Genomic DNA, 14,792 nt, shown 5'->3' on the forward strand with positions numbered 1-14,792 from the left:
GTAAGATTATCAATTTGGTTCTGGAAATGATCTCAGAATTCACCTGGATTTTCTGGGAGTCCCACCAAGCATGCCCTGTAGGGACCACCACATCCTCCTATGAAATGCCTTACCTAGATATGGGACACATGTCGCCCCCACATATCCATGTGCATGAAGACAAGTCAGCAGCCAAGGAGCGGGAGGTCTGGGAAGAGGGAACTGAATGCCTAGGGTTGTCTCATGGATTGGAAGGCCTTGTGTGCCACTTGTGGCTGGGGGTGGATGAGTAAGTTTTGTGGCACTGTCACTCTTTGCTTGGCTGATTCCTCTAATAGTTTCCTTTCTGAGAACTTGCCACACCCATACTTCCAGCCATGGTCCTTAACCACATTTCCCCCAGCCTCAGCTGCCCACTGCCTCAGCTACTTCTCCTTTTTCTGTCTCCAAGTTTCTATCTGTTTGTCACTCTGTCTGCCTGTCTGCATCTCTCTTCTGAACATGAATTCTTACTAGAAGAAAATCTTACTAGATCATCTTACTCAATGATCATTTTGCCCCAAATTTAGTGTGTTGGGAAAATATTGAGGGAAGACGCCAGGAGAAGATGGGTAGGGAAAAGAATATGGGAGAGAGAAGGAAGGAAACAGGGAGAGAAGCTGAAGAGGAGAGAAAGGCAAAGGGAGGGGAATTAGAAGGAGATAGATAAGGGTTGATGAAGAGGGGAGAAATGATGCAGAAGTAAGAGGAACAAGAAGGGATGGGGATTGAGGAGACAGGGAGAGTGGAAGAGAAGAAGAAAAGAGGTAGGAAAGATGAGTTAAGACAAAGATGCTCTGGAAACAACCATTGACCATAGTCATCAGGACTCTCACAATGGGTGCCTCCTTTTACCTGGGCAGAGTCCTTAGCCATTTATACCCCTGAATCTTGTCCTTTCCAGGTTTTGAAAGACTCTAGTGGTCCTCTGTGACAATCATAGGTATGGATGGTGAGAGTTCTAGAAGAAGCTCAGTAGAGAATAGTGTTATGGTTTGCTTTCTGTCCTCCCTCCTTCCTTGCTTCCTTGCTTCCTTGCTTCCTTGCTTCCTTGCTTCCTTGCTTCCTTCCTTCCTTCCTTCCTTGCTTGCTTCCTTCCTTCCTTCCTTCCTTGCTTGCTTCCTTCCTTCCTTCCTTCCTTGCTTCCTTCCTTCCTTGCTTCCTTCCTTGCTTCCTTCCTTCCTTCCTTCCTTCCTTCCTTCCTTCCTTCCTTCCTTCCTTCCTTCCTTCCTCCTTTCTTTTCTTCCTTCTAAGATTTTAGTCTGTGCTGTATGCCTAGCTCTTGGTTTTGTATTTAGGAACACAGAATCAAGTACTTAAGGCTAGAAGGGTCCTTTGAAGCCTACAGAACAAACACAACACCACACCCCCATTGCATCTGGGCCCCTCACTCTCCATTCACTCACACTTAAGTATCAATATAAGATAGTATGTGAAAGAGCCTGTATTTTAAGTATACCCACCAAGAAAGTCTCTAAAATTTTTCTTAAAACACACACAGGCACGTAAAAATTTCCCAATTAGTCATCCAACAACCATTTGTACTAAGTACTAGGGATACAGAAAGAAAAACCAAAGCATCTCCTGCCCTCAGGGAGTTCATGGGATCTGCAATGAGTAGTACTGGGTCTTGAGTCAAGAAGATCAATCCAGACTGTTTGATGCTGGACAAGTCACAACCTCTGTTTGTCTAAGTGTCTCCAACTGTAAAATGGGGAGAATATCAACAACCACAATGTAGAGTTATTGTTCAGATGGGATGAGTCTATATTTATAAAGCCCTTAGCACAAGGCATGGCACGTATGCTCTAAAAATGTTTATATTCTATTCCTTCCCCTTCTTTCAGTGAAATGCTCACCCCAGGCTCCCGAGGACTGGGACCCATAATGCAGACACTGCATTAGTGTTGGTCTGCTTTGTCTCAGTAATACTGGAGCTGATGGTCATTTGGGGAAACCAAGAGAGGGCTTGTATCGTAGCTCCTCCTTCCAGCTGCTCTCCCAAGACACAGGCCCTTCTGACTGTACATTGTATTTCTCCTAAGCACAAAGAGGTCACTTCTGGCTCAGCACAGTCATTATAACATGTTGACCCTTTAATGCCCAGCGGACCCCCCCCCCCCGGGGTCACTAAGATAGGTCCCGCTATGGAGTATTGAACTCCGATCAACAGGACAAAGTTACCATGATGCAGATTTTGGCTCAGTTTAAGAAGAACTTTTTTTTCTTTTATTAATAGATATTTTATCAATTACATGTAACAATAAATTTCCATGGAAGCTTTCCAAAGTTATATGATCCAAACTGTCTTCTTTCCTCCCTTCCCTCCCCCTTCCCAGAGCTGGCAAGCTATTCGATCTGGGTTATGCATGTATTATCACACAAAGTCTATTTCCATAGTGTTCATTTTTGTAAGAGAATAATCATAGAAAACCCAAACCCCCAAATAAAAACCCAAATAAACTAAAGTGAGAATTTGGATACTTTGATCCGCATCAAACTCCAATAGTTCTTTGTCACAAGTCCCTCAGAATTGTCCCAGCTCATTGAGATAGAACTTTCTAACCATCAGAGTTCTTCCAGGATGGACTAGGGAGCTCTTTGTCACTGGAGACATCTTTTATTTTTTTAAACCCTTACCTTCCATCTTGGAATCGATACTGTATTGGTTCTAAGGCAGAAGAGTGGTAAGGACTAGGCAATGGGGGTTAAGTGACTTGTCCAGAGTCACACAGCTAGGAAGTGTCTGAGGCTAGATTTGGATCCAGGTCCTCCCATCTCTAGGTCTGACTGTCAATCTAATGAGTCACCGATCTGCCCCCATTAAAATATTTTTAAAATAAGTCATAGACCTGAGGTTAAGAACCCTTGATCTGAATCCATAATCTGTATTTTGCTCTGTGACAGGTCATGGATTGTGCAATGCCTCTAATTGGGGAACACCAGGTGGAGGACAGACAGCTAATCACTGATCTGGTCATCACCAAAATGAACCAGCTGCTCTCTAGGACCCCTGCCCTGTCTCCCCAGAGACCCTCAACTACCCAGCAACCACAGGTAAGTTTGGCTGCTGAAAGCTCTTGGAGAGTCACTTATGGATGCTGGAGCCCACAGAGCTGGCTCTGCTATCTCTTGAATTCCCTACAAAGGACAAGATGGAGGAAGCTAGTATGTGGGGTTGGTGGGTCTAGGAGTGCTCACTGGTGAACTCAATAATCATTCAATAATGGAACATGTGTGGAAGACTTTCCCATCACCTTAGACTTTATATTAGAGCAGAATAGTATGTTATATCATGTCCTAGTACATTGTACTATGTTATACCATGTATTGTTTTATTGTCATTGTGTCCAGAACTTTGTAACCCCATTTGAGGTTTCCTAGGCAAAGACACCAGAGTGGTTTGCTATTTCCTTCTCCAGCTCATTTGACAGATGTGGAAACTCGAGCAAACAGGCTTAAGTGACTTGCCTATACAGCTAGGAAATATCTGAAACTGGATTTGAACTCAGATCCTCCTGATTTCAGTGCCAGCATTCTATCTGCATCATCTAGCAGTTCCACATTATTAGATCATTTTATATAACTACATTATGGTATATCACATTGTATCATCTTTTATTGTATCATATATATAAAGTTATATTATATTATAGTGTCCCCATTGGCCCTGAGGTTTCTTGACACCCTGAAAAGATCACATTCTAGGGTCTAGGAGTCTCCTAGACAGCTCAGAGAACCAGGGGGAATTTGGACTTCCTACTGGTTGGGGCCTTTCCCACTTGCTGCAAATCAAGATGATTTGACCAGTTTGGAGAGGAAAGAGATGATTATTTCTGGACCAAGGTGCTTCACTAGACTAGGAGTCTGCCACAGAACCGAAAGAAGCATCCAAGTTCCTTTGGGGACCTCAAGATAAAGGAGAAACAAACTATTCCTCTGTTCTTTCCTAAAGAAGCTATTCTTTGACCTCTGATCCTTCCTGAATCTTCCCTGAATAAGTAGTGAGAACTCTTTTTTTCTCCTTCCTTCTCTTTTTCCTCCTCCTCTTCCTTCTCCTCCTTCTCCTCTTCCTTCTTCTCCTTTTTAATAATGTTTACCTTTTGTCTTAGAAGCAATACTAAGTATCACTTCTAAAGCAGAAGAGAAACAAGAAGGAGGCAATTGGGGTTAAGGGACTTGCCCGGAATCACATAACTAGGAACCCAGATCAGAACCCAGGTCAGTTTGGAACCCAGGACCTCCCATCTCTAGTCCTGGCTCTCAATCTACTGAGCCATCTGGCTGCTCCCTTTCTGTTACTTCTTAAGCTGTCAACTTTGAGTGACTCATTGCAGACTTTCATATTCACAAAGATGCTATCTTCATGAGGCAGCTATAGCTCAGTGGTTAAGAGCATTGGTCTGAAGTCAGGAAGATCTGAGATCAAGTCCAGTCTTGGATACTTCCCAGCTGTATGATCCTGGGCAAGTCACTTAACCTCTGATTTCCTGACAAAAAGGCTCCATTGGGGAAGAAAATAGCAAACCATTCCAGTATCCTTGCCAAGAAAATCACAACTGAAGCATTGAACATCCATCTTCAAACTGGTGCTGCTGCAGTGGGAGAAGTATCCCTGGGAGAGGTTCTTGGATTCAGACACAGACAATAAGATGACTCCCTCTCCTCTGAGCTGCAGACCATTGCAAGGGACAGCTCTGAGAGACAATGGCCCCTCTTTAGAGCTAAAGTCAACTTGTCAACCAGCTGCAGAGAAAAGTCTTGCCAGTGGCCAGCCAAGAACTTGGCTCCAAGCTCCCAAGGGCCAACATTGATCCCTGACCCAATTGGGAAGACACTGAAGTATGTCAGGGGCCATCTTCCCCTTTTCCCTCCTCTACAGCGTCTCATCCCTTCTTTGGATACCTTGTATATTTCTGTCAAAGCAGACTTTTAGATAAGGATCTATTTCTTCTCTCAAGTTGTCCCCCTACTCTGTATATCCTTGCATTCAAGTCTCTTACAGAACGAGAGACTTTGTCCTCAACAAAAGAGTTTCAGGTATCATTTAGCAGATTGTTTTATCTCAAGGGGGAAGGGTCCCCTTCAAAAATCTATTCTACCAACATAGATTCAATTAGATTATCAATAGGCCTGAAGTCCTTACTGTGGACTAGGCACTATGCCGGGCCTTGTGGATATAAATACAAACGTGAGTGAAGGGGTAGCTAGGTTGTTCAGTGGATAGAGAGTCAGGCTTAGAGACAGGACATCCTGGGTTCAAATCTGCCTGAATGACCTTGGGCAAGTCATTTAACTCCAATTGCCTAGCCCTTATTGCTCTTCTGCTTTGGAACCAATACTTAGTATCAATTCTAAGACAGAAGGTAAGGGGTTAAAAAAAGCAAACAAATTCCTGCCCTCAGAGAATTTGTATTCTGCCAGCTTTAGTCAGAATGAACCTCATAAATATAGTTTTATCATGTTATATCATAATATATCATATTTTTGTTTATTTTTATTTTTGATATTTTCCCCTAATAACATGGAAAAACAATTTTAACATTTATTTTTCCTTATTTTGAGTTCTGAATTCTCTTTCTCTCTCCCCCAACCCCCTGAGACAGTAAACAATCTGAAATAGATTTTATACATAGCATGTTATATTTAGTTGTGAATGGACTTCAATTTATATCATATTTATTTTTCTATCCACAAGTCCTATCCTTCCCATAAAATGTGAGCTCCTTCAAGGCAGGGAAGTTTTTTCTTCTTTATATTTCTAAAGACTTGTATTTTTATTTTTAATGGATGACACCTTGATGATTTCTTTTGTATAGCAGTGATGGCAAACCTTTTAGAGACAGAGTGCCCAAATTACACCATCATGCCACATGTGAGCCCCTTGCCTTTCCCCAGACAGGGATGGGAGGAAGTGCTCCCATTGGGCTGCTGGGATGAGGGACAAGTGATAGGAGAAATGTCCTTATGTGTGTGTGGAGAGAGGGAAGGAAGCAGCCCCTTCTGGCACACTCTGGCACATGTGCTATCATAGGTTCAACTACACAGGTATAGGGAATCTCAGCAAGGAAGCTCTTTCTGCCAATACTGATTGACACTGGCTCTAACTTACAGTCTTAAGCAGTTAGTTGGAGGATCTAGATGTTCAGTGAACTGTGAAGGGTCACATGACCGGTATATGACAGAGGTGGGATGTGAACAGGTATCTAAGCCAGCTTTCTATCCATGACACCTCTGATTCTCACCTTAGACATATTAAGTGCCTAACTGAATCAAATTAAGTGTAATTTTGGCCAACTGGGCTTCTTAGGAACATGAATTTAGACCTGAAAAGGGCTTTAGAGGTCATTGCCTCCAACCCTTTTATTTTATAAATGAGGAAACTGAGGTCCAAAGAGATTTAATAACTTGCCCAGAGTCATATTGCTAGTAAGTGTATGAGGTGAGATTTTAAACCCAGATCTACGCAATTCTCAATCTGACACATTCCCCCATGCTTCCTCAATTACTTCTTTTGTCAAATGAAAGACATTAGAATAGAATTCCTCTGTGCCAAGTTCTATGACTGCTTTTTACTCTGTAAAATGAAGAGATTGTAGACTAAATGTTCTCTGAGACTAAATGTTCTTTCTCATCTAGATTCTATGATCACATGTCTTTCTGATCTACCATCAAAGTTTTAGCATTTAAAGGCATAAGCTTCCAACTCTAGGATTCTGTGGACTTTTCTCTGGCCTCAATATCTCTAGAAAATTCCTTCAGCCAAGGTCCTGGATAAAGGAGGAGTTAGTACCATGTGTCAAGTACAATAGATTAAGCCTACCATCAAGGGACAATTAGGTGGATAGAGTGCTAGATTTGGAGTCAGAAGGACTTGAATTTAAATTTGGCTTCAGACACTTACTAGCTGTGTGACCCTAAGCAATTCCCTTCACCCTTCTTGTCTCAGTTTCCTCATCTGTAAAATGAGCTGGAGAAGGAAGTGGCTAACTATCTGCTGAACAAATTACTTCATCCTGTTTGCCTCAGTTTTCTCATCTACAAAATGAGCTGGAGAAGGAAATGTCAAAATATCTGTGAGGAACTATACAAGTCACTTCACCCTGTTTGCCTCAGTTTCCTCATCTGTAAAATGGGCTAGGAAAGAAAATGGCAAAGTATTTGTGTGGCCCTGAACAAGTCACTTCACCCTGCTTGCCTCAGTTTCCTCATCTATAAAATGAGCTGGAGAAAGAAATGACAGAGTATCTGTGTGGCCTTGAACAAGTCATTTAACCCTGTTTGCCTTAGTTTCCTCATCTGTAAAATGAGCTGGAGAAGGAAATGACAAACCACTGTGGTATCCCTGCTAGAAAAAAAGCCCAAAGGGGTCATGAAGTATTGGACATGATTAAATAATAACAACAACCTCAACAAGGGAAGGTTGGGCTCCAGTTTCTCCAGATCTCTCTGGCTGGGGAGGCTCTGAGCCAGTCCCCATGCCCATAGTGCTGCAGTTTCCTTCCTAATGGTGGGTGGCCACAGGCTCCCTGCCTGCCCCTGGCTCAGAAGCTCTTACCGGACTCACTTAGACCTTGGCCAACCTCTCCTTGGCTTCTTCCTACAGATACATCTCTTGCAAAAGAGCTGCAAATCCATTCCTCAAGATGTTAGTCATTAGAAAGTTACAGCAAGGCAATTAGGAGAACAAAGCTTAATTGCCTATCAGAGATGCAAGCCCATTATTATAGTGTTGTGCTTAACTAGAAGTGATGAAAAGACTTTCATGCTTTAGAAAGGGAGGGAGGGAAGGAAAGGGGGAAGAGGAGACCTAGAGTTAGATCTGATGATCTTGGAGCCAGGATGAGAGGGACCCTGACCTGGGAGAACTGGGTTCGATTCTAAATTCTGCCATAAAATCCCTCCATGACCTTGGCTAAGTCACTAGCCTCTCAATCTCAGAAATGTTGTTTTAAGTGTTTTGCAGTGTTATTGTCATTATTATGGTCATTGTAGTTCTTGCTCTATGTAAAATAAGATTGGACTAAATGTCTTCAAAGACCCCCTACTCCTCCCAGTTCTAATATTTTCCTAGTCTGTATCAGGCAGAGTGTTGGTGGGAAACTAAGTGGCACAGTGGGCAAAGTGCTGGACTTGGAGTGAGGAAGACCTGAGTTCAAATGTGACCTCAGATATGCACTAGCTCTATGATCCTTGGCAAGTCACTTGACTTTGTTTGCCTTAGTTTCCTTATCTGTAAAATGATCTGGAGAAGGAAATGGCAAACCCTGGGCAAGGCACTTCACCCTGCTTGCCTCAGTTTCCTCATCTGTAAAAGGAAATGGCAAACCCTGGGCAAGGCATTTCACCTGCTTGCCTCAGTTTCCTCATCTGTAAAAGGAGCTGGAGAAGGAAATGGCAAAATACCACAACATCTTTGCCAAGAAAACCCCAAATGGGTTCACAAAGAGTCAGAAATGGCAGAAAGGACTGAACAGTTGCACCTCTTTAATGGCCTTCTCATCAAGCTTCTTACTGAAGCTGGAACAAAACCATTTCCCCAACCCTTCACTCCTATCTGGAAAAAGGACAGAATCAAGACCCAAACTCACCCTATTGTCAGTGTGTGATCTTGGGCAAGTCACCTAATATTTGTCTGCCTCTGTTTTTCCATCTGTAGAATGGGGATCACCAGAGCATCTACCGTGCAAGGTTGCTGGGAGTATGAAACATTTCTAAAGCCCAAAGCCTGACCAATAGCAGGCGCTCTAGAAATGATTATTCCCTTTCTGTATGTGGGGTTACCAGACAGCCTTTTGACCAAGTATCTTTCCCCCTGCCTGGCACAGTGCCAGAAATCCTCCCTTCATCCCTTTGGGTCTTGGAGGCTCTGAGTGAGAGATTTCCCAATTCCCCTCAGAAAATTTCCTTGAATGAGATAAAGTACATAAAGCACACTACCAACCCCACAAATGTCATCATTGGTATAAAATCTGGATCCCTGTTGGAGGGTGGATGTCTGAAGTAAATCCATAGGATACAGAGGAAAGAAGGTGAAGGCACAGGACCGGGGTTCAAATTCTGACTCTTATTGCCTACTAATCATCTAATTTCTCTGGACCTCCATTTCCTCTTTAGTTAAATGGGAAGGAGACTATTGGGGAGGATGAGGAGGCAAGGTGAATCTGGACTTGACGACCAGCTCACCCCTTAGTATAGATTAATGATTAATTAATTAACCACAGCTCACCCCCCATTCATTTCTGAAGGGGAGGGTACTGGAGACCTTGAAAGGAGAGCTTAGGATGTCCTATTCTCAGTGTGACAGTGACACCTGGTGGCCAACATTGGCCCCAGCTTGCTGTCTCTTAAATTTCCAACCTTCTCCAGGCTCTCCTACCCAGCAGCCCCTCAGTTTTCACAGCTGATGGAACAGAGGATTTTAGACTTGGCAGGTTCCTTCTTCCAAAGCTCTCTTCTAGGAAACAGATTAGTACTAAGGCTGGTATATACACTGGGGTCTGGGTTCAAATTTTGCCTCTGAAGTCACCTAAATTGTGACTTGATTTGTCCTTGGGCAAGTCACCTAAATTCCCAGAACCTCAACGAAGGAGCTGTTCTAGATGGTCTCAGGGGTTCCCTCCCAACTCTAGAACTCTGATCAGTGAGCTAGAGTCTGAGGAGGTTGTCTTCCCCACTTCTGGGATGCCCATCTCTCCTGCGTCATCATCCACTCTCCTCTGCATGCTGTGTGCCCAGCCCTGTGCTTGGCTCTCACTCCAGAGATGCCCGCCATGTTCCCTCTGGGGTCTTGCTTCCAGATAACTGCCAGCCTGACGTATAGAGTCATGGGTCAGAGATTTAGAGCTTGGAGGACCGGCTAGGAAACATTTAGGCTTGCCTACCCTACCCCCTTCCAAAGAAGTTAGTTGACTTATTCAAGGTAACGGGAGTAGAAAAGAGCAGAGAAGGGGTCTTTGGACCCTCCTCTTTGTGTTGGCATGTAACAATGGATTTTCTACATGGAAAAATAGAAATTACTTTCTCCTATTAGAATACGGGATAGAATATAGAATAGAACCCCATTTTACAAATGAGAAAACTGAGGTCTGGGGAAGTTTAGAGATTTGCCCAGGCTCACACAGAGGAAAATCTAACACAGGTCCTTCCTCTTTCTCCAAATCCAGGCCTGTTCCCAATGTGCTATTTCTCTGTCTCAAGGAAGCATTTTTATTTTCCTAAGGAATTCCGGGAAGCCAAAAAATGTTTAAGAGACAAAGGGAGGAGGCAGCTGGGTGGCTCAGTAGATTGAGAGCCAAGCCTGGAGTTGGAGGACCAGGGTTCAGCTCTGGCCTCAGACACTTCCTAGCTGTGTGACCCTGGGCAAGTCACTTAACCCCATTGCCTAGCCCTTACCACTCTTCTGCCTTGGAGCCAATATATAGTATCAATTCTAAGATAGAAGATGATATTTTTTTTTAAGTCAAAAGAATAAATTGCTAATGCTGGAATTTTAGGCAGCAACATAAGCAACTTGAGAAGATTTTTGGAGGGATTTTATATATATGCATAATATATTACATATACACACGTATTATATATACATGTAATATACATATAATACATATGTATGTGTGTATAATTTCCTTAATTAATTAATTAGTTAATGCCCTGTTGGGTAGGTGGGCGGCTCTATTCCAGTCTTCTCCCCCATAAAAGTCAGTGAAGAATGTTGATAGCAACAGAAGAGAGTGTCCCCTGTAAAGTGCCCAGATGCTTGCAAAGCACTAAATTACCTCATTTCCTCCTTATAACAGCCCTAGGTACTGCTAATCCCATTTCACAGATCTGGAAAATATGGCCAGAGGGCTTAAGACCCTCAGGCTGGTGCCAGAGCCAGGCTTCAAGCTGAGACCTTCTGGGTACCATGTCTAGCATTTTCTCCGCTTCACGTGGAGGAATGACAATGACCTGGGGATGACAGATGGGATGTCTGGACTAGACCTTTGGCCCTTGGACTTCCTAGTCTGAGTGCCCCAAGGGAGATAGCCTGAGCTGGACCCTTAGGTAGGACCTTGGGGAATCTCAGAAACTCACAAAGGCCTGAGGAAGAGGAGGAGGCTCCCCTGGGATTGGCTTATCCAGAGAATGAGGTTGATGGGGGAGCTGGGTGCTTCAGTGGATTGAGAGCCAGGCTTAGAGACCAGAGGTCCTAGGTTCAAATCTGACCTCAGACACTTCCTAGCGCTGGACAAATGATTTAACCCCTATTGCCTAGTTGATTCTAAGATGGAAGGGAGAGAGAGAGAGAGAGAGAGAGAGAGAGAGAGAGAGAGAGAGAGAGAGAGAGAGAGAGAGAGAGAGGGGGAGGGAGGGGGAGAGAGAGAAAGACTGGGAGAATGGGGGGAGAATGAGGAGAGAGAAAGAGAAGGAGGGAGAGAGGGAAGGAATCAATGAGAGAGAGAGAGAGAAGAAGGGAGGGGGAGAAAGAGGGAGAGAGAGTGAGAAGGAGGAGAGGGGGGAGAGAGGGAGAGAGGGAGAGAAAAAGGGAGGGAGGGAGAGAGAAAGAGAAGGAGAAGGAGAGGGGGGAGAAAGAGAAGGAGGGAGGAAAGGGGAGAAAGAGAAAGAAAGACTGGGGGAATAAGGAGAGAGAGAGAGGGAGGGAGAAAGAGGAGAGAGAGGGAGAGAGGGGTGAGGGAGGAGAAGAGGGAAGGATACAAGGAGCGAGAGAGAGAGAGAGAGAGAGAGAGAGAGAGAGAGAGAGAGAGAGAGAGAGAGAGAGAGAAGAAAGAGAGAGAGAGAGAGAGAGAGAGAGAGAGAGAGAGAGAGAGAGAGAGAGAGAGAGAGAGAGAGTGAGAGAGTGTGTGTGTAGGTGCTGTCTCTACTCTTGGAAAGCCAACAGCCGGAGCATGGGGCTTGGAAGGAGCCAGAATGCCTGAGAACATGGCAGACCTCCTGTCTTCTTTTCAAGAGCTGAACCTGCAACCTTCAGACCACATTTTTTCCCCATGCCTCACTCCCCGTAGGGTCCTGAGCCTGGGGGAAGCCAGGACTCCAGGAGACAGCCAATCAGGAGGGGATGGCATCAGTGTCCGGCCAGGAGCCCGGCCTCTTTCCTGGGGCCAGACCCTGGGACCCTTTCCCAATTTCCTGTCTCAAATACTGCTGAGCAAGCTCCGGGCCCTTCCTCTATGGAGGGGGAGTGGGTGGGGGTGGGGAGGGGAGGGGGCATCTGGCCTTAGACCAACACACTCTCAGCAGTTGACTCACTCAGTGTCTTTCCTTCCTCTGCCCGTGAGGGCCTTACGTCCTGCCAGGACCTCAGATAGGATGGAGACAACAATTGAGCGGCTCCCCCTCTGCCTGGCCTTGTTTGCTGATAAGTAGAGGCCAAGGAGAAGGCCTGTCTTCTGTAGCCCCCCACGTCCCCAGCCTACCCCTCACATCCATGTCTCCCTTGTGGGCTGCTGGAAACTTTTCTCCCAAAGCTCTTTGGCTGGAAGCTGGGACCCTTTCAGGACCCTCCAAGAAGCTCTGAGTTTCTTTGAACAGCCTCGGTGGCTTATCCGAGAATCCTAAAGGATGAGAGCCAGGAAGGCCAGCCCTGCATGGTGTGGTAACCAGGGGAGTCAGAAGGCCCAGATTCTAATTCCGGCTCTGATCCTGGCTGGTCACAAACCCCTTGCAAGTCAGCTTCCCTCTCAGAGTCCTCTCCTACAAAGTGAAGAAGCCAGACTAGAGGGTCTCCAAGTCTACTAGCATTAAGAGCGGATCTACAACGAGGGCCAACACCAGCCGTCTCCCCTTTTCAGCTCTAAACCTTCCTGGTTTTGTGACCAGATTCTTTAGTCCAAGTGCCCCTACTTTACAGAGGGGGAAACAGAGGCCCAACGAGATGAAGTAGTCTGCCTGAATTCACGGATGAGGATGGCCACTCCCCGTTTGCTGGTCCTCTGATCTGTGCCACTAGGAAATGCAGGGAGAAGCTGGAAGACCATGAAGGCCCCTCCTTGGAAATCCTGGCCTGGACGCTGGGAAGCATGTTCTCCTGACTGATGGGATTTGGGAAGCTCCCGGTCCCAGAGAGAGACCTTCCGAGTCTGGTCCCTTGGGGCCCTCTTCTTTCTGGGGGGCCCCTTGGGAGGGCCCTTTCCTTGTGTCCTCTTGTCCCTCTGACTCAGTTCTCCAACCTCCCCTCCCCATTCTGAAGAAAATATTACTGTATTGTTCCAGCACCCAGTTGGCTCTGCCAGGCGAGGCTTGCAGCCTCTCCTCTCTTCAGGCGACCCCTCAAGTCTCTGGCTATAGTTATGGAGTGTTGTGAAGGTAGGCAGGCAGGCGAGCTCCCACACTTTGTCCCTGGACTCTGGAGGGTCTCGCTAGGACCCTCTGGACATCAGAACCCCCTGCCAAGGCTGGCGTCCTACCAGATGGCTCCAGGCCCAGCAGCCAAAAGTATCTCCTCCATTTCCTTTCAAAGGGTTTGCCATTTCACTATTAGAAATTCATTCTTTTGAATCTGAGGTGGGGTGTTTTTTTTGGGGGGGGAAGGGTGCTTCTCCAAAATGCTAATGATGCTAGAAAAGGAAACACTTTGAGCCATTTGGGGCTCAGACTTCAGCAAGGGAGTGGGATGCAGGATGCTGGAGAGGGCCTGGGGAGGGAGGCTCCCAGAGGGGGCACCGAGAGCAATGGGCCTCATTTCCCAAGTCCGATCTTCCCCATTGCTGTCAGAACTGCCTAGAGGAATCTGTGGGTGTCTGATGGCCACCCCGAAGCTGCCAGCCTAATTGTTCTCTGTGGCTCCCCATGCCAGGAAGGCTGGGCCAGAGGGCAGACTGGCCCCAGCCTGGAAGCCACAGCTAGCCCTTGCTGCTCCATGGGCCGGCCTGCCTGGTCCAGACTTAGAGATGCCAAATTTCATTTCCCACCTGTTTCCTCAAGCCTTGGCTTAGAACCAGAGCCTGCACTGGGCCCCCTCTGCTTGGGCTCCGGCCTTCCTCGGGCCTTCCTGCCTCACTTGGGCCTTCCCTCAGTGGTCAGAGTGTCCTTTAGCTGGGCTCCAAATGATGCCTGAATCTCCCGGTTTTTCAGGCACTCAGGACTCAGGCATGGACTTTGCCCTAGGGGCACAAGATGATCCCACATCTACTAGGAAATGTATCCTTCCTCCTCTGCCTTTCCCTGGTGGGATGTTGGGAGTCAGAGGACTTGGGTTCAAATCCTATCCCAAGACCTTGGAAAAATTATTCCCCTTCTCTGAGCTTCAGTTTCCTCATATGTAAAATGGGGGGGGGGGTCAGATGAGATGTCTCTGAGGTCCTTTTTAGTTCTAAGTCTGTGACCCCACAATCTCTGGCCCTTAGACTGCCGGGTCCTTCCTAGTTTATCCCATTGTGGCACTCTCTGCTCCCTGGAACGAATGCCCCATCTTTTGCCCTGGATCCAGAGAGCAAGGAGCAGAGCCAGGGAGGAAACTGTCCCCCTCCCACTCTCTACACCTCTCTTGGACTGTCATCTCCAGGAGGGATGCTGGGAGGAAGAGGGGCACCCCAAGAATTCTTGTTCTCAGGCATCCCTAAGCCTCGCTATTGGTGACCAAAGATAGATCCCCAGGAAGCCAGAGTCCAGAGGGAAGGAGCCCTGAGCAGCCCCAAGGCCAAAGGAGCCGGAATGTCTCGGCCGGGCAGTGACCGGCCCCTTGAGGAATGCTCCCTCCCTCCCTGCCCCCCCAGAAACCTCCAGGACTCGGTCCTGATGGAGCCCAGGGGAGCCCAGCAGCTCCCTCGCGCCGG

General features: G+C 46.4%; 1 protein-coding gene across 3 annotated transcripts in view; it reads left to right on the top strand.

Moving 5' to 3' along the window:
- SYN2 (synapsin II) overlaps positions 1 to 14,792 on the top strand; it is a 258,206-nt gene that overhangs the window by 222,149 nt on the left and 21,265 nt on the right. For all 3 annotated transcript variants that reach the window (XM_056804670.1, XM_056804671.1, XM_056804672.1), the window contains exon 10: positions 2,926 to 3,075. In XM_056804670.1, the coding sequence (XP_056660648.1) occupies positions 2,926 to 3,075 (150 nt within the window). The remainder of the gene's footprint in view (positions 1 to 2,925; positions 3,076 to 14,792) is intronic.

This window comes from Monodelphis domestica, chromosome 7 (genome assembly GCF_027887165.1).
Source record: "Monodelphis domestica isolate mMonDom1 chromosome 7, mMonDom1.pri, whole genome shotgun sequence".
NCBI classification, from domain to species: Eukaryota; Metazoa; Chordata; class Mammalia; order Didelphimorphia; family Didelphidae; genus Monodelphis; species Monodelphis domestica.